The sequence below is a fragment of the Cyprinodon variegatus genome, unplaced genomic scaffold, assembly GCF_000732505.1.
Source record: "Cyprinodon variegatus isolate N-32 unplaced genomic scaffold, C_variegatus-1.0 Scaffold724, whole genome shotgun sequence".
Taxonomy (NCBI): Eukaryota; Metazoa; Chordata; class Actinopteri; order Cyprinodontiformes; family Cyprinodontidae; genus Cyprinodon; species Cyprinodon variegatus.
The window spans coordinates 297,220-316,500 of record NW_015151177.1 but is presented as its reverse complement, the minus strand read 5'-3'; the positions used below and the strand labels follow the sequence as shown (position 1 = coordinate 316,500).

The window sequence follows — 19,281 nt, the reverse complement described above, 5'->3', positions numbered from 1 at the left end:
TTTTCTACAAAATATTAACATGCTGTTTGTCCAGGGGGTCAAATACTTGTGTTTCCTCATCAGATGTTTATCAATTTTTATAAATTCATATGATGTGAATTTCTGGAATTTTCTTTGGGATTCTGTCTCTCACTGTTAGAATGTACATATGATTAAAATTGTAGATCGTTGCATTCTTTGTAAGTGGGCAAATCTGCAAAATCAGCAAGGGGTCAAATACTTATTTCCCCCACTGTATATATATAAATGAAAAGAGGGAAAGGACAAGTCTGATCAGCATTGAGAAGCAGAGAAGTTAAGGTTATGACTAAATTACCAGATTTTTTAGGGAAGGGATACTGTTTGTGTGAGGATAGTGAAAGGGGGGGGGGGAAGTCCCTACTGTTGGGTGTTTTGGGGACGGTGAAGGTCTGTCCCTGATGATTACATTACAAAACACACTTTGGCATGTGCACACACACACACACACACATGATGACAAGGCTATTGTCTGCCACCCACGCTTTCCCCTCCAATCTACTGAATACATATCAATGAGGCTCGGCGTTGTGTTTGAGGGTCATAATTATAGCCTTTTTTTCAGAGGAAGCAGAACAATGGCAGTGGTGGGAAGGGGGGGCGAATAATGTGAGAAGATGACCCTAGGGATGGCTCTGATGTCTTGAGTGTAAAATGAATACTGTGATTGACAAGCTGACCACGTGCGCACAGGACTGCGCCGGTCGCTTCCGAGCATTTCCCATCCTTCCTTCTTTCATTCGCTCCGACGCAAACAAATCAGAGTACCTGCGTGCTGACACCAAAGTCACACAGCTTGACTTGTCCTCGGGTGTTCACCAGCATATTGGAAGGCTTGACATCTGTGGAGACAAATTGCTTGATAGAACTGCAAAATCAGCACTCGGCTGCTTGTCTTTATCAACTCTGCACCTCTTCTTTTTTTTTTTAACTCAGCAATCTTACTCACCTCTGTGAAGTATCTTCAGGCTCCACAAATATGTCAGGCCTTTCACGACCTATGGAGGCAAGCATGACAAAAAAAACTACAATTTACAGCTTCACCCGTTTAGCCTTTACATGAACAAAAATCCTAAGTTTAGGTTTCTTCCATTTTTAATCAATCAAACATGAAAACACAACAACAAAAAATCTAGCATCAGAATAAGAATATAATTTTGAAATCAGCAGTCACAGTGTTTAAGTAGGACAATAGGCAATCATCAGCTGCCCTTCACAGCTGATTGTTTTCCACTAAATGCATGGATGTGATCTCCAACTCGCCTCTGTTGGCCTTTTAATTAAAATCTGCAGTAGCGTTTGCAGCGTTTTAAACTAAAAGCTTGTCCAACAGCAAGTGTGATCTGCCGATCAGGATTGTGAAACATTCAATAATAAAAAAGTGATCTTGGAGCACCAGTTTGCAGAAAAACCGGAATAATAAGTATTATGTGTAAGGTTAAATTGTCTTTATGTGTTACCAACCCTTACAAAAACACAGAAAAAAGCAAGAATCAAAAAAAGCATTAACCCTTTATAGGGCATTAAGTGAAAGACTATCTAAATTTCAAGCAAAAAACTGAAATCTAAGGAAGTCAGTTTTTCTTAAAATAAGTGCTTTTTTAACTGAGCACAAAGTGAGATACTTTGCAAATAGAATACGAACATTTACATTTAAAATAATGGGAAAAACCCAGTCTCCTATTTCAAGAGCATAATATCAAATAATCTGATTTTAAGGCATAAAAGTGCTCCTTCAACTGGGAGATTTTCTTATTTACCTACTCAAATTAAGGGTAAATACACTTATTTTAAGACATTTTCACAAATCTATAGATCATTTTTTGTAGTGTGTTATTGGAATCCAGGACAAGGCCTTATTACCTTTGCAACGTTAAAAAATATGTACATTTTGATGGCAAAAATGAATGTCGATGTAATAACAAGAAACGCCAACTTGCCCGTATATGTTAAGAAAAATAACAAAAGTGCTTCTATAAGAAATTCATGAAAAACACACAGAGTAAAAGAAATGGCCCTCCATTTGTAAGGGGTATGGATGGAAGTGATCAAAAATGGTAACTTGCCCTATAAAGGGTTAATACCTTTAGAACTGAATGATATTGGAAGTAAAAATGTTTCACTTACAGAGCCAGTTCTAAGCTGGCTCTAATGACCTGGAACCTTTTTGGTGGAAAAGCGCAATAAAACGCAAACCCATCTGGGGGTCCAACAATAACAAATGAAAATCACAGTTCTCCTATTGGAATACATAGAAAACATCTCCAGTTGAAAAGCCATGCCTTCTGAATTTGGACCAGGATCGCTTCAAAGGTAGAAAGTCAGAGCTTTATTTTAGAAATTCTGATTTAAAAAGTAGCTATATCTTTATCAAATACACAAAACTGAGCGCCGGTGTCATGCAGGTGTTAAGCTCTCGCACACTTATGAGAAAACGGATTGAAATATGAACAAAAAGAGAACTTTTAAACATATTCTGAATGTTTTCATATTTCTTATGGAAGGAAGCCCTAAAATTGAGAGTTATGGTGAGGTGTTTCCAGCATAGAGAACTTTTGCAAATGAGGGGACACTGACGCATGCACATAATTCAAAAATACACAAACAGCAGTCAGACATATCTTCCACCTCAGAATCCTCTTTCAGGCCTTTAATTTCCCTTTGGGATTAATTAATTATTTTTTAACTTAATTGAAGAAGAAAAATTCCAGCAATCACAAACAGGGAGAAGCAGACATGCTGCAGCTGTGGAGAATGCTTTTTCACAACATGTTGAACAGGTATGTAAAGATCATGAAGATGGGTACAAGTATCACAAAATTCCTTTGAAATAGATGTGATAAAAAAATAGGTTTTATACTGTTTTAGAGTGTAACCACTAAATATCAAAGCTATGTCTTAGTACACGCTCTGCGATGGACTGTTGAACTGTCCAGGGAGTACCCCTCCTCTCGCCTGTAGAGTGAGTGCCTGGAGATAGGCACCAGCATCCCTCGCGACGCCAGCAGGGGTAAGCGTGATGGAAATTGGATGGATGGATGGATGTCTTAGTACACTGGGTTGAAATTCTGACAAAGGCTCCAAAGATGAGTAAACATGGAGTAGTGAGCAAAATCTTTTCTTTCCTTTCCCTCCCTTCCTTGTTAAAGGGAGAACTTTGTTGGAAATTAGGCTCTCGATAGCAATCACCAATCATATAGCTTGCAAATTAGTCCCATAATTGGAGTAAAAAGATACTAAGAAAGAAATGCCTTGAAATGATAACCCTGCATAAAGAGTTGAATGATTTAAAAGGTTTCAAAGAAATTTGGTGCATCGCGTTGAAGTCGTTTCCTCCTCCTGACAGAAGCTCAACTGGTGTTTAACTAATATTAATTTTCAAACGCTTTTCACCACATTGTGTTGATTTCTTCATTTACACAACATGAAGGCTACTTCCAAGGCTTTTGAAAGCCAGCGCTGATATACAACATGGTGAGATGAATGAAAAATAAAAATACAAAACTGCCTTGAAAGATTGTTGTACAATGTGCAACAACTGGCAACCTCCCGGGTGCTTCTCTTTCAGTGATAATTAACAACTGTGGCAGTAGAAAGGAGGGAAAGCTGTGAAACAGAATTAGCACTGATTAAATAGCTGTCAGTGTTTGATTATGGACAAAGTTAAAGGGGAAGCAACACAAAAAGAGGAGTTGGAGACCAGAGGAGGGTAATGAGTGTGGAATGGAGATGTGCATTAATCGACTTCAAGGCCGTCCCAATCAAAAAGATGGTTCCAGCAGCAATAAAAAAAAAAATAATAAAAAAGTAAAAAAATCAGGGAGAAAGGGACCTAAATGTCATACAAACCTTTCGACTTTTCAGCTTTTAATATTCCAAAATAGAAATACGAATCTGAAATGACTGCAGATTTAATAATGGCTGGTTTCAATAAACTTACTGCCACGGCGATCCCTCCCAGGACGTGCTCTGGGATTCTTTTATAGACGTCCAAGGATCCACCTGCACAGAAGAAAATAAAGATTATTCACCATGGCTGGTTTTACCTCATGGGCCTTTAAAGCAAAAAAATAAAAAAAAAAATAGATGAGAGAAATAAAGGCCTCAGCTTGAAATGAAAACTATTTTAGTTCAGTTTTTTAAGTGATCGATCAAATAATGAACTGTTAGGTTTGACTAAATTAAAAAATTGGGAAAATGAAATTTATTTTTGGTTTAAGTAGTTGTGAATTTAAAAAATAGGAAAAAGAAAACGGTGCCTTTAGGAGACATAATGGCTTGTATAAAATAACCCCGTCTTTGCTTTTACATGTGATAGAAGTAAAAAAAAAAACTCCTTAAAGGTAAAAGTCATCAGAAGTTATGCAGACTTTACTGATGCACAGCTGAATGTGTGAAACAGGGGAATTGTTGCATTAACAACCCCCCCCCCGCCAACAAACACACACATCTAAATTGTACAGTCCCCAATCTCACACCGCTCAAAACCCACGCATACAAATACATCTACAAATGCACTTCAGTCAAGATTTATCACGCCCTTGTAGCTTTTAGCACACTGCCATGCTAAGCAGCTCACAGCGATCAGACGATCCTTTGATCTGCAGAAGTGTAAATGGATACTCAGCACAGAAACACAGGCCTGTTCCCTAAAGTCCCTTCTGCACAGCTGTAGGTAGCAGAGAGGGAAAAAAAAGGAAATGTAGCAGAAAAACTCACCATCCATAAATTCAGTGCATATGGAAATCCTGTTCTCAACAAAGAAGGCACTGAAGAAAGTGATGATGTAGGGCGAATCGCACTACAATAAAGCAGAGGCTGGGATTAGAAAGTGACAACTTAAAACATTGTAATTGATGAGCAATGCTAAGCTAAGCCCAAGAACAATGGTTGATGTTTTTCAGCCCTGACATTTCACAGTAACTGTAATTATTCTTTGATAATATAAACTAATGCTGTTTTGGCGATTTTTAGAAAGAGTTTAAACTCCTATCACCTGTTTTAAAAATATAGATAAGGTTAGACTGGTTTAAACACAGCAGTTTTTCAGCCTCTTTTGTGTTGGTGCCCGCTTTGACAAAGAAGCAGAAGTGTCAGCGGGGTCTCCTGATTAAGTGCAAAAAAATTGCCACTTTAGCCACAGACTGCCACAGTAAGGCCAAACTGTTAATTCAACCAATATCCATAACAATTAAGATTTAATGAAGGGAATAAGAATCATAAAAGTATTAGTGGTGCTTGCTTATTCCAGTGTTTAGAAACTACTGAGTTTTGTGAACCATTCACCTTCTAATCTTTTCTCCATCTCTATATACGTATGTACATATCAATAAATATACATGTATCTTATGTACTGCTTTAGCTTTTCTGTATTTTGCTTATCTTTTTTAATTTTACTGTAGCTGTCAGTTGCACGTTCAGCACTTTTATTACCTTTATCATTTCAAAGTGCTTTAAAAAAATGGGGATTTGTTATGGTAATCTATTCTGACTGTATACATAGTTCCCATGTGACCCCATATAGGGATTCACTCTGTTGCTAACTGCCATGATGGTAGGTAGAATTCCTTTAGTTATTTTATTTGCAGTGGTTATTTTATGTTGAGTGAAAGGATGCGCCAACCATGGAGACCAGCCATTTTGTTATATACTTATGTTTGGGGGGGTTAAGTCTCTACTTTGGCCCCACTGTGACTCTACCTTTCTTAGACCTCATCCAAAATACTTAAGTTATCCTGAACGATTTTCTGCATGTGTGCTGCTAAAGGTTAAGACTGCTGGAGGACATAGGGACCCCTTTTCATCACTCTGTCTCTATTCTCCTATTCTGCAGTATCTGTTGGTTCAATCTGAAATGTTATGATCTCTCTGCTTTTTTTCATCTGATCTGTTCCTGTTTGGCTGTGACACCTAAAGAGAAATATCAGCTGTGCTGCTGCCATCGACACCTTTGTTTATGGATGTTGGTGCTTGGACTATTTTTCAGTATAGTCCTGTTTCTCAGTATGAGACAAACTGTATGTGCTCTCTTCATCCTCTGACATGGGAGCTGGCTCAGAGCTCATCTGCCTGGCTGTACGTTTCTTGGACGGGGCCGCCTGTGGAGCTGATTGACAGTTGCCTTTTGTATCTCTGCTTCTTATTCTGTCTTCTTCTGTCTCCTTGAACCCCAGTCGACCTCCACAGATGGTCGCTCACACTGAGCCTGGTTCTGCTAGAGGTTTCTTCCTTTTAAAAGGGAGCTTTTCCTCTCCACTGTCGCTTTAAGCATGTTGGTGTGAGGGATTTCTTTAAAGTCAATGAGTTGATGCAATCAGCTGGTTTTCCTTGGAAAGCTTTGAACCTATCTGACTGGATGATCTGGTTGAATTGTCTGTAAATAAACTAAAATGAACTGAATAAAGTGCTTTTCCTTTTTTATGTCTAAAAAGAATTTCTATTGTTGTGCATGTATAATCTATGTCATGCTGTGATATTGTAGTGTCAGAACTTTGTCAGAGCCAATCTGTTCTCATAATAATGACTTTCTAAATGCCTTACATATATTTGAACCTAATACAGCTTTTTTAGTAAATAAATAAACATTTATAAGGGTATGATGCTTAATAAAATGAATATTATTTTAGTAGTTCATTAACAGAGTAGATCAAAACTAATTGTTTTGACTAGGAGGAACAGATGAATGTAGAACAAACCTTGTAGAGAATTTCCAGTTCAGACATGATTTGCTTCTGTAGCTCCACTGTGATGTCCAGAGGAATCACCTGCAAATCAAATATTATGAAAGAAAAGATAACATGATAATAATAATAATAATACATTTTATTTGAAAGCGCCTTATCACAACACCCAAGGACACTGTACAGGCAGATAAAAACATGACTCAGAACATAACATTGTGAAGGCAAAGTAAATAAGTGATTATAATTAATTTAATAGAAACAAAAGATTTCTCACCTTTACAGCTAAAACACGTTTGCTGAGAACATGGTACGCTCTAAAAAACAATAGATAAAACTCAAATTATAATCTGACACATAGTTTCCTTATCTTTCATTGCTCCTTTGTACTATTTAAAATATAAAACAGAATGGGAAAAAATAAATTTAGCAGTTATTTGTAGACTTTTAAACTTGTCTTTAGCAGATTTTTGTTTTGTTTTTTTAACCAGCTATCACTGCAAAAAAATTTAAATTAAATTTTTTTTTTCTTAACATAAGTGCATTTGTTTTTGAATTAAGGAGGTAAGTGAGACACTTTGCCAATGGAACGAGACAATTTACATTTAAAATAAGAAAAAACAACTGCTTTATGCAATTGTCTTATTTCAAGTTCATATTATCTAATTATCTTTTTTTAGAGTAGAAATATTCATTCCATTGTCAAATGATCTTATTCACCATTCAATTAAGGGTGAATACACTTAATTTAAGAAATGTTGACTTCCTAGCTCGTTTTTTGCAGTCTAAAGGTAACATTTACACTGACGCAGGTATTTGCAGATTATTTCACCTTTTTTTTCCTGTTGTATTAAAGACGTGTCGAAATTGATTCCCAATCTACTTTCAAAGTTTTCATAAGCATTCAGTAAAATTAACCATGAAAATTGTTTTGAAACTGCTCCACACCCATATTAAACTTGGATTAATGAGTAAAATAATTCTCCTGAAATCTCTAAAAGAAAAGGCTTCCTAAAAGCCAACATAAAATACCGAAAGTTGTTTATTTTCTTAAGTCAGCAATAATTAAATGTTTGAAACCAGATCCAAGCAACTAGAGTAGCAGGTAAGCAGCAGTCACCGTCGCCCCCATAATGATTTAATTAGCGAACACCTTAGCAGCATGCCTCGGCTTTAGTTACCGACCTTGAAGGTTGGTTTACAGTAGCCCTGACAATACCTCAAGAGCTCTCAACACACAATCCTCAAGGACGAATACTGTACAACAGCTGTAAAATGACAACGAGCAGATGGGTTCAGGGTAGGTAAAGCGGGACGGTTAGTTTGCAGGTTTTAGACATGCGATACTTACCAGACAACATGCAACGGGGCCCTCCTAAGAGACATCGTGTGTGGTAAAAAGTGTGTTTAATGTGTCCAACTTTGGGGTGTCAAATTGCTCTTTCGGTGCACACAACTAAACTGGCCCTGAAGTTTAATTAATGACAACTATTAGGGCCAAGTTAAGGATTCACCAAGAGGATAAACACCTAATGTGGCTAACCTGTATAGTAAAAATATTCGTAAAAGCGTGAAAAAAATTAAATAAAAAAAGTATCTCTGATGAAGTAAAAACTGCCTAATCAAAAAGATGGAGAGACCTAATATGCAACTAGAAAATTCACTAAAATTGTTGGAGTTTAGAGGAAAAGCTTTCTGCATTTTGATCTCTTTCTCCTCCTATTAGCTACAGTCAATGACGCTTAAGCGTTACAGCTGCCTCTTAATTAAGAGTAGGATGTTAATTGATGCAGGACGTAGGGATAGAAGTGTATGAGTAAGGCAGAGGAGACTTACTGCAACGCCAAACATCTCTTCCTTGTGTTTCATAAGTTGCTATGCTTAATAGATATCGAGGCACAGAGCTGAATGTCAGGAATGGAGTGAAACATATGCAGCTTTTTTAGGGTGTTCAATAAGCTTTGAACAAAGCACCAGTGATGTATCACCGAGTTGGCTCACAAACTGTAGGTGTACATGCTACATAAAATGGTCAAGAAGGTCAGAGAGAGAAGAGAGAAGGTGTGTCGACCGGCTGGTTAAAACGTTATTTTCAGGCCGTCCTTGACCACCTCAGGGCCGAATGTCGTCGTATGAGTTACAGTGACAGGCTGGTGACAGCGGGAGACGAGGGGACAAGGTTACAACGCACCCTACCCCCCCGCCGTCACTTCCCCCTGATCTGACCCTAGTAAATGTGCCCCATTGCCTAGATCTTATTTACACTCCAGCCTGCTCTGTAATAAAAGCTCCATCATGTAGTATTCATAGGGGCTCTCACTGTGTCTCTGAAGTTGGGGCTGTGGGTTACAGACGACGGACGTTTTGGATCTAGGCTAACAGACACGTGTATTAGACAGGGTTACATGGATGACACTCTACCGCTGCTTCTCACGGCCTAACACTGCCGTAATTGGTCTTCAGGCTGAAACAGACTGAAGCCTAAATGCAGATGTCCACAAACATCTTACATTTCTGCATTCAAAGAAAGAACTAAAAGTGACAGCTCAAGTTTGTTAGTCCACAATCTGTCTGATTCAGAACAAGGACATTCTCACTTCCTGGAAAAAAAAAGGAACTAACTCCAACAGCCACACAGTGTTGCGTCGATCTCTTATATATATCTTGTCGAAATAACCTCCATCTATTTCAAAATACTTTTGGTGTCCACTTTCCCAAAAGTCTCTGTTCTTTTTTGCTTATTGCTAAAGTATAAATATGAACATCCAATACAGAAAGTTCCATCTTTAATTCTTAATGCTGCACATATTTATTTTATTTTTTTCTCTGTCTTTTATCCACCTTACTTTTGTCTTTTTAAAATATTTTATGTGTTTCTTGTGCTTCTTCTTTTATTTTTTATCTGTGATTTGTGAAATGTGAACGCGTGTGTGAAAGATGTACTACTACTGCAAAAAATTGCCCATACTGGGACAAATAAAAGCTACTGAACTGAACTAATTCAAAAGATTTTTTTATGGTATTCAGTTCTATAGAAAGCAACCTGAAGTTTTTTTATCGTATTTTCAGGATAAGCTTTTTTTGCACACTTTGAACCATGTAGCTTATAAGAAGGTGCAGCTTTTCTGTGGATTTTTCCTAACCACCAGAAGGAGAAGTCACAATTGGAAATGAAAGAATAAAGGGCTAATTTTCATTTAGCACAAGAACATGCTAGCAGCAGGCACGATGGAGAACAAATGTCCTGAATTCACTTCTTCTGACATTTATTTGATGGATTAAAGCTGCCGAACTAATGAAGAGACTGGGCTGACGAAAGCCCATCTTTCAGCTTGTTTGCTCTTACTGCTGATTGCCAACAACCTAATGGGAGATAGCATTATTTTTCATCCCTACTCCAGGGGCAATATGTAGTGCTCCCACTACAGTTTTGGTGGGAGACAGTTCAGTAGATATCAGCAGCTTATATATATAGCTTATATATACATTTCCCGTTTTTAAAAAATATAGTGGGCACGGCTTATAGTGTGGTGTGCTTTATAGTCTGGAACATCAGTAAAAATTTTACAATTTACAACAGGCTACAAACTAAATTGACTGTATAACATCAACGTGTTGTTGCTGACGTTTTATCACATATATCAAGGAGTTCAGTTTGTTTATCCAACATGTTGCTGAATGCTGAGGAAGCACCCCAATTTTCTGTAGGTACCTGTTCACTGTGCCTACCTCTACCCTCACCAATGTTACAGCTGATCGAGGCTCTTTCCTGCCTACATTTTTGTCCCTGACTAACTCATAATATCACCGGACCAGTGGTGACAGGCCCCAGAGCCACACTTTTATCCTTTGCTGTCCTAAACAGACATTTTAACGGCTGCTATGAGCAAGCCCCTGAGTTTGCACTCTTAAAGAGATTATATGAAAAGTTTATTCTCATTTATAATTGTAAGAAGTTAAAATTATGGAAATTTCTGAGGAGACCGTTTGCCAGGACTATGTAGCCCAAAATGGGAAGGTCTGATCTGGTGACCTTAACAGCAGTAGCAATTTAACAGTCATTTATTGTGATCCAGAGGTAATTTATAAAAAGGCTATGTAAAAAAAAAAAAAATGTTTTTATGATCATACTTTTTTCTGTTTGGAGAAGCGGGTAAAAAGTTGTGGGTAACTGGAATAAAGTGGAGCACATTTTTTTTCCGATTTATTTGTATTCTGTCAGTTTTGAAGAAAGGATTGTTGAAGTTGGAAAACACAAACCATTTTCATTCATATTAAAACCTCATTGCGGGCGGTCTTCCCCCTTTTTCCTCCAAGCTCGGGTCCTCTAACAGAGGCCTGGGAGATTGAGGGTTCTGCTCAGTATCTTTGCTGTTCCTAGAACTGCACTCTTCTGGACCGAGATGTTTGATGTATTTCCAGGGATCTGCTGTAACCACTCCTCCAGTTTTGGGGTCACTGCCCCGAGGGCCCCGATGACCAGGGGTACCACTGATGCCTTGACCTTCCAGGTTTTCTCCAGCTCTTCTCTGAGCCCCTGGTATTTATCTACGGTAGTTTTTCCATGTTCTTTTTTCCTGATATTGCAGTCGCTTAGTATTGCTATGTCAACCACAACGACTTTCCTCTGCTTTTTGTGTGAGTATATATATATATATATATATATATATATATATATATATATATATATATATATATATATATATATATATATATATATAATCAACTATAATCCATTTCAAAACTTGGGATTAAAATACATCCTTTTTTTCATATCACTATACCGGTAGTCTTTAAAAAAAACGAATACCTCTCAATAGTGTGAGAGGATTAGATTATTTACAAGTATCCCACTTAGATTTTGCTCCCAGAAGCCAGGATACAATCCTGAAACCTCTCAACCATTAACCAAATAGGTTTGGTACTTCAATATACACTCCAATCAATGAGGCAGGAAAACCAAATCAATGGAGAAAATGGGCAGTGATGCTAAAGAAACAGCTGTCGTTGCCTAAGTAGGTGTTGCCACAGTCACAGCCAGGCAAATGTGCTGTTTTAATTGCCTGTTGGATCCATGAGTCATGGACATCCTTGCTACAGTACTTATTAGCTGCAGCACCGCTCAGACTGGTGAACAGTGCGTAATGAAAAAATAAATAAATAAAAAAAGGTGACTTTGATGGATGAGCAGGTCAACGTGTGGCTATGAAGAGCCGAGTTGTTGGTAACATTCAATTGAGTCGAAATGGCTCTGGGTCATAAACAGGGTAAGAGGTTAATAGGTGGGGAGCCATTTGAGGCTCTATTCACATGTGATGAACCCAATCTAAGCTGGACCAAACAGCAGAGATTAACAAGGATAGAAGCGTAGTCTAAGCCAAAAAACAGCGTCTGTCCAAACAGTGAGTGCATGTAGAATCTGTGGCTCCCTAATAGTGAAGTCAATCCATTCATTTCACATTTAATTAATGAATTATGAAAAATATTTTTTTTTTTAAAAAGGTAATGTAACGGTAAAATATGAATAATTCTTCCGATTTTTTTTTAAAGTTTGGTTCCAAATAACACCTTTAAGAATTGCCAAATATACCTAAATTATGTTATCATCAGGATATTCAATTAGGCTAAACTGTAAAACAAAAAAGTGAAAGCTGCTTTTTCTAACTCCGTTTATTTTCCTTTTCTTTTGCTTTATCTGCTTCCTTCAACCATGACATTTTTACCACCAACGCATATAGATTTTTACTGGACTAAATTGACCAGAGAAGTTGTTGGGCTTGCAGTATCGGCTTTCTTCAGTGCAGTGTAACCATTTCTGGTGACAACTAAAAGGACGAAGCCCGTTGAAACACTTTTAAAGTCGCAAAGCAGTGAAAGAAGTTTGAAAAGAAAAGATGACAAAAAAAAAAAAAAAAGATGTTCTGATGTTGGTGTCAGAATGAAAAGATTTACAAGGTTTGCTGAAGGAAGTCTGTAGCAAGTCAAGGCTAGGCTTAGCAGTGATCAATACTTCAATCTCAATAAAACAGCTCAATTGCAGGGAATTGATGGGAAATAGAAAGAGAAGGTGAGGAGAGAAAGATAGAAGAGGAACAGAAATGCCAACCTTGTCATAACGCAGCAGGTCTGTAATCATTTTGTCTATTGGATGGGACTCTTCATGGTGGCAAGTAAAGTGCTACACTCCACACCCATTAGGTCAATGGCTGTCATACCTTATAGCCCCCAAATCAATATCATATATGTTCGCAACCTTCAAACCTGAATAAATAAGTGGAGGTGGAGACACAGACTGGGCTGACGGATGTTGCACCAAACAGAGAGATAAATGACTATACAAAAGATTGGGGGAAAAAGATGGAGAACTCTTCACACAGTGAACTTTTAGTACAAATAAAGTTCACAATTAAACCCTGTGTGCATACTTACCTGAGCAGATACCTAAAAACTTAAGCTCTACAGCAGCCCCATTAACTTTATGTTTGTACTGTTGGTGCCAATGTGTTAGTATTACTTACTTATAAACTGTGCCTCCGTTCCCATGGCCAAGCTGCTCCTGATAGTGGATATCCTGGGCGTTTATCTACAGGGCGACAAACACATGTAAACAGATGTGGTACCTGAATGTTATAACATGAGATGCCACAGAACCGGCAGGGCTGTTTGTTTGGCTGTAAACTGGAGACAGAAGGGACTACGCTGTTATTGGAAGCTATAAACAAGCCAGGCATCAGGTCAGCCCAAGTTCAGCGACATGAGGAGAGAAAACAGAGGAGCAGCAGCAGGAGATCAATACTATACTTGCTGTCCAATTTATAAAGGGATATTGGGTTTGGGAGAGGAGGGCAGTGACTTATGGTTACTTTAAATCTGCCTTATTTTATATATATAAACTAAACTAAACTGATGAGAAAAAAGTAACATTTTTTTTCTTGATATTTTTAAATAAGATAAATAATATCGTAAACAAGCTAATACTAGCATAAATACCTTAATTAAAACCATAAAAATCCCTTAAAATAAAGATGACACATTAGCCAAAACAATTATGACCTACGACTGTAAGTGGTGTACAATCTTTACTGGAAACCTTTTAGCATTCAAAAGGATTTTACGATGACACCTCACATTACAAGAAACAAACCTGCAGATTAATCAAATCTCTAATTTCTGACTGCAGAAAATATATTGTTGTATATGTTTGTAAGCTTGTATAAAGACTAAAAATTGTGAATGAAACCTTAAGATTAGATGAAATTCAACATTTTGTCCTTTAATTATATTTACTTTATTATTATAATTTTTTTGGTCTTCCTACGTTGTGGGATCTGCTATTAGGCCGATTCTATGTAATGGTGATCTATGTTCCAGCATACATCTGGTTTCCTCCTTTCCTCATTGAGGGAAATAATATATTATAATTAAGTTTATTTTAGTGATAAAAGTAATAGAAAAGAAATAATGAAAATGTCATATGTGGACGCAATGCATATACTGTATATATCCCATGCACCTTTTTCTTCCTTTGGCCCATTCTTCTTCTCTTTTTTACTATTTGAGCTGATGTAAAAAGTACACTTCTCCCCTGTGCGATCAATAGTCAATCAATCACACAATCAATAAAGTCTTTTCTACGCTTCTTCATTCATAAAACAGTTTGTGTTTCTGACAAAATTGTGCAAAGCAAATAATAATCACCAGGTCAGCAGAATATACATGTGAAATAACAGGGAATTTGTATACAAAGGAAAGGGGCGGGAAAAAGAGGAAGAGATGGGAGATTTATTGATTGACTTAATCTCAAAATGGAGAAATTTACAAGTTACATCAGCTTAAATAGTCAAAGAAGCAGAATGTGCCAAAGAAAGAAAAAGGTGCATGGGATATATACAGTATATACAGGGCGTCCACAGATATTAAGTCTATTAGTTCATTGGGTTAAAGGAGAAAACTGAGATATTTCCTTACATGCATGCTAAATCCAAGCTTAATATGTTGGATGTTTTTGAGTTAGGGCAAAGCAGAGAGGGTGGCTGAAAGTTTCCATCTGTCTGTAAATAAGCGGCAACTACTCCATCAAGGAGAACGCTCCTCTCTTTCATTGATAACTTACATGCCCATTCGTCAAGATCGTCTTTAGCTCTGCAGATGATTTCTTTAAACTGGAAACAAAATAAAAGAAGCATTCAACACAAACCAGACTGAATGACTCTTAACTGGTTTATCGTATAAGCAGCTGCAGGTTCATCCATGCGCTGTAGCTCACCTGTTGTTGGCTAAGGATTCTGGGACCACCTGAGTGCAATCATTGGCTGGGTTAGGTCTCGTGTTGACCTGATGGTAAGCAAACGCAAATGCAATAAAACAAACAAATGCATGAAAGAATTTTTTTGTTGGAAATGTGCATGAAACTCAAGTTTTCAGTGAAATACAGAGAGGGTTCAAACTGGGCGTACGGTACAGAAAATACAACTGATTAAAGCAATCACCAGATTAGGGCTTTAAATGTTATACCTCAATGGGGACTTTTATTCCCTACCTTCTATATCTATTCATCTGCATTTATTTACTCAAAAGGCTGCGATACTCAACCCAGATATAAAGGGGAAAAAAAGAAATCAAGAGATGAGACCCTGTAAAGTAGACACTAAAAATAACTTTAATTGAGGTCAAAAGACCGATGTGGTGGGTTGCAAAAGTTCAGGGATTCTCCCTTTAATTAGTGCCCAGGGAAACCTCATTTAAATGCCACCAAGGTTCCCCTTAGCCAATTACTTTTGTGCTATTAAAAAGGGGAAAGATTATCAAACGGCTAAAGGTTTTCAGAGAACATCATCTTCTCCAAACAGACTTTTGACCTTAAAAAAAAAAGGAAAAGAAAAAAACCTGACACAGTTCAGTGGACGTTACAAAAGCTCCTCTGAGGATGGGTTAAATAAAAACACTGTCTGTGTTTTTATGGGGGGTTGAGTTTGTCATTGAAATGCAGATGGATGTAATATGGATCATCGGGAGAGATGGAGGAGGTGTTAAGTCATTTAACCCATGATAATTAGCAGCGACTTTCAATAGCAACATATGCTGAACATAAAATGGGAAGGTCTGCGGAAGGCCATTTGGGGGCTTGTAATGACAATTTCATGGTTGAACAATGACGTCTTCTTATTGCCTGATTTTGCTCTAACCAACAGGAATATTCCTCCTATCTCACGGATCATCATGCTCTAGAGGGGAATCAGGAGTTCTCAGGAACACCTTTATCTTACAACGACTTTCCCAGAATGAGAACCGGGATGGGAAGGAGAAAGTGGAGCCCTCTGACAGAGCCATACATCTCCATGCATAAACATGGACAGGGGAGCGGAAAAGAAAGAGGAATGAGTGAAAGAAAAGGAGAGCCTTGACTTCAATTGACATTTCAATAAGTGGAACACAGCGTTGCCAATCCATTTGACTCAACTTTACCCCCCCCTCCATCCCCTTCCCCATGTAAGGCAGCCGAAACAATTATTGAGATGGGTACCTTCAGGCCATGTATGTTCCGGATCCCTGGAGTCTTGCCCGCTGAAACAGTAATTGGATAGATTGTAGAACACATCACTGGACCATTTACAAATGTGTTGAAAAGGAATCAGTTCTTTATAAATAACTTTAAAAAAAAAAGGACAAAATGTTGAAATGACATGAGAATGAGAGCGGCTGAGATGTTGGACTCTAGAGACAGCTGCCAGTAGGCAAAGAAGGAAAAAAACAATTGCAGAGCTGACCGGTGATGTAAAGGAAAGACCAACTCCAATGGAGGTAAAGACACAATCGGGCAGAAAAAAACGCCGTTTTAATAGAAGACTGTCAATAGACCAACAGAATAAACCACTATTTAGATAATGTGGTGATCAAGAAGATCATTTTCAGGAAAAAATGGATTATGTTTTTATGAACATTAAAATAGGGTTGCACAATAGTAGAAAAAACGTGACATCGGTGGAAATAAATCTCCTCTGTTTCTCATCTACGGATAGAGTACTTATTTTACACAATATGGCAGATACATTTGTATTTCTACACATTGGGAAGGAGAGAGTTCAACCACACAAATCACACAATCCATCCAAGGACCCCTACAAACACCATCATCTTTAAACAAATATGTATGTATCGATATGCATGTTTATGAGAGCTTTATAATCCCGAATCCTCTCTAAAATATCTACTGGGTTCAAGTAGGTGTTAAATGCAGCTTTATTTATTAATATAAAGATTAGACTTCAAAATTTTAAGCATCAACCCAAAAATACTGCCCATGTATTTCCTGCAACCCAGCAAACGTACCTGGTAACAGCTCCCCTTAGAAAATAGTTACTGTGCCGAACTCTACTGAACTACTTTAACTCTAACCCCAGATTAAATCAAACTAACTAAAGAGGCAACAGTAGCGTTATGGTATTTAAGCTTAATTAACCTATTTAAAGTGTTGACCCCAAGTTTTTTTACTGTTCCTTTGTCCGTCTTTAATTCATTATATACTAGGGCTGGGCAATTAATATAATTTGCAATATCATTGCAATTTAATAAAAGGCAATTTTTAAGTTGCGAAGGCATTTGATTTTATTAACATTACAATTAACTAGAATAAAACAATACATTTCTCCCTCCAGCTCTTTAGGTGGCGGTAATATGCTTAAAGAGGGTTTGTCGCCAGACAGAAGGGAGAGCCAGCACGCATGCAAATTGAAGTAAGCACTTTTTCACACATAGTTACAGAGAAGTGCGGCAAAAATGGGCTCTGGACGAGCAGGCTTTCAAGATCATGAATAAACTGAAACCCTAAATTAAAACATGAACATGCTTAGAACGTGCAAGAGAAAGTCGATATTAAAATCACCATCGAATTATTGCTAAAAATAATCGCAATTGAGATTTTTGGTACAATTGTTCAGTCCAGTATATAAATGTGAAAATAGCTGAGGATCTTTAAATATGGAAACCATCACATTTTGATTGGTTGATGATTATTGATTGACAGACTTTATTGATCTCACAGTGGAGAAATTCACTCGTTACATCAGCTCAAATAGTGGAGAAGGAGAAGAATGTGCCAAAGGAAGAAAAAGCTGCATGGGATATATACAGCATATGCAGTGCGTCCACATTGACAGCTTCTTTTTTTTAATAGTAGGATCACTATAAAGGGTTATTGCACAGTGTGCTTACATGGTTATTTATATAGATGGACATTTATATTTATATATATAGTTATTGCACTGGGTGTTAAATATAGAGAAATAGGTTATTGCACAGGGTATCAAAAAGTAATTGCACAATATACATTGCACAAGTTATTGCCGTTGTAGTGTTGCATTGTAATTACAATTATATTCTTTTATTTTTAATTATATTATACTTATAATACATTATAATAATCCAGTCCAGATGCTGATCAAAGCAGGTCTCAACTCTGCTTGGAGCTGAGTTAATTTAAGCCAGACTTGGATTCTTGCAGCAGCAAAACAAAAGAACTACTGCAATGAAAAAAAAAAAAGACCAAAAACAAAAAACACAGTATAGCAGAGGAACAGATCAGAATCTCCCTCTGTGACCATAGCCATTTGGACCAGTTTTCTCCTGCTTCTTTCATCTACTACAGATGGACTCCTTCCTACTGCATAATCAAACTACTGGTAGATAAAGTAAACATAATGATGCCACTATTACAATCCAATAAATATATAGTCTTACAGTGCTTTGCATTAGGACCAGTATTTTTTCATGTAATATTTTGGACATTTTGGATGGAACTTCACCATCCTTTTCACCCATAACAGATGAGAACCTAAGAGCACACAAGCAGAAATCTCAGGGAGAGAGCAAAGGACATTATATAGATTAAGAGGAACATGTTGGTTAATCATAGGCACTGCAACTTTCATCCATGGCTTCCTAAAAATGGTGTAGATCTATTATTTTATTAATGTGTGGCTATAACATTGTACAGTTTAATAGAACGCTATATTGGAATAGTCCTGCTTTCACATCCAGCAGGCAAACAATGTACAGCAATGGCATCGTAGTGAAATATAATAGCTATTCTGATGCAACTTTTGAAAACCTTCATGCTGTTATTAAACTTTTTATGAGGCCAAACTTCTCTGTTAGAATTGTTTTTGTTTTTTCGAACGTGGTTTGATGTAACAATCCTAAATGCCTCTATTAGCTATAAATGGAAAATGATCATAATTAACAAGAACTGTGGCTTTAAAAGTTTTTGTGTATTGATTGAATCAATGTAAAGTGTTTCACCAAGTGAATACAGAACTTAAAATAAACCAACTTTTTGAAAAAATTCTACTTTTTCGAGATGCTTGTATTAGGTCAGTTTAATGGCCCTCGTGCAAGGATCGCCATATGTATTGTGAAAACATAGCTTTATCATTTTAAATATTCATAAAAAGTTATTTTCTAATATCGTGCAACCCTTGTTGTCAAAACAATATCGGGATTTTAGTTAACCTGATTCACAAAGTCATGGAAAATGGTGGAGACACGATGGGGACTAAACAGAGAGGGGATTTTGCCTTTTTTAACA

At 37.2% G+C, this 19,281-nt stretch overlaps 1 protein-coding gene across 2 annotated transcripts in view; it reads right to left on the bottom strand.

The window, feature by feature from the left end:
• map2k5 (mitogen-activated protein kinase kinase 5) overlaps nucleotides 1-19,281 on the bottom strand; it is a 75,601-nt gene that overhangs the window by 48,194 nt on the left and 8,126 nt on the right. For both annotated transcript variants that reach the window (XM_015395079.1, XM_015395082.1), the window contains 10 exons: nucleotides 16,222-16,262; nucleotides 14,965-15,032; nucleotides 14,812-14,860; nucleotides 13,217-13,281; nucleotides 6,976-7,015; nucleotides 6,714-6,782; nucleotides 4,738-4,819; nucleotides 3,959-4,020; nucleotides 968-1,016; nucleotides 787-860 (listed from right to left, as the gene is read on the bottom strand). In XM_015395079.1, coding sequence (XP_015250565.1) covers nucleotides 787-860; nucleotides 968-1,016; nucleotides 3,959-4,020; nucleotides 4,738-4,819; nucleotides 6,714-6,782; nucleotides 6,976-7,015; nucleotides 13,217-13,281; nucleotides 14,812-14,860; nucleotides 14,965-15,032; nucleotides 16,222-16,262 — 599 coding nt within the window. The remainder of the gene's footprint in view (nucleotides 1-786; nucleotides 861-967; nucleotides 1,017-3,958; nucleotides 4,021-4,737; nucleotides 4,820-6,713; nucleotides 6,783-6,975; nucleotides 7,016-13,216; nucleotides 13,282-14,811; nucleotides 14,861-14,964; nucleotides 15,033-16,221; nucleotides 16,263-19,281) is intronic.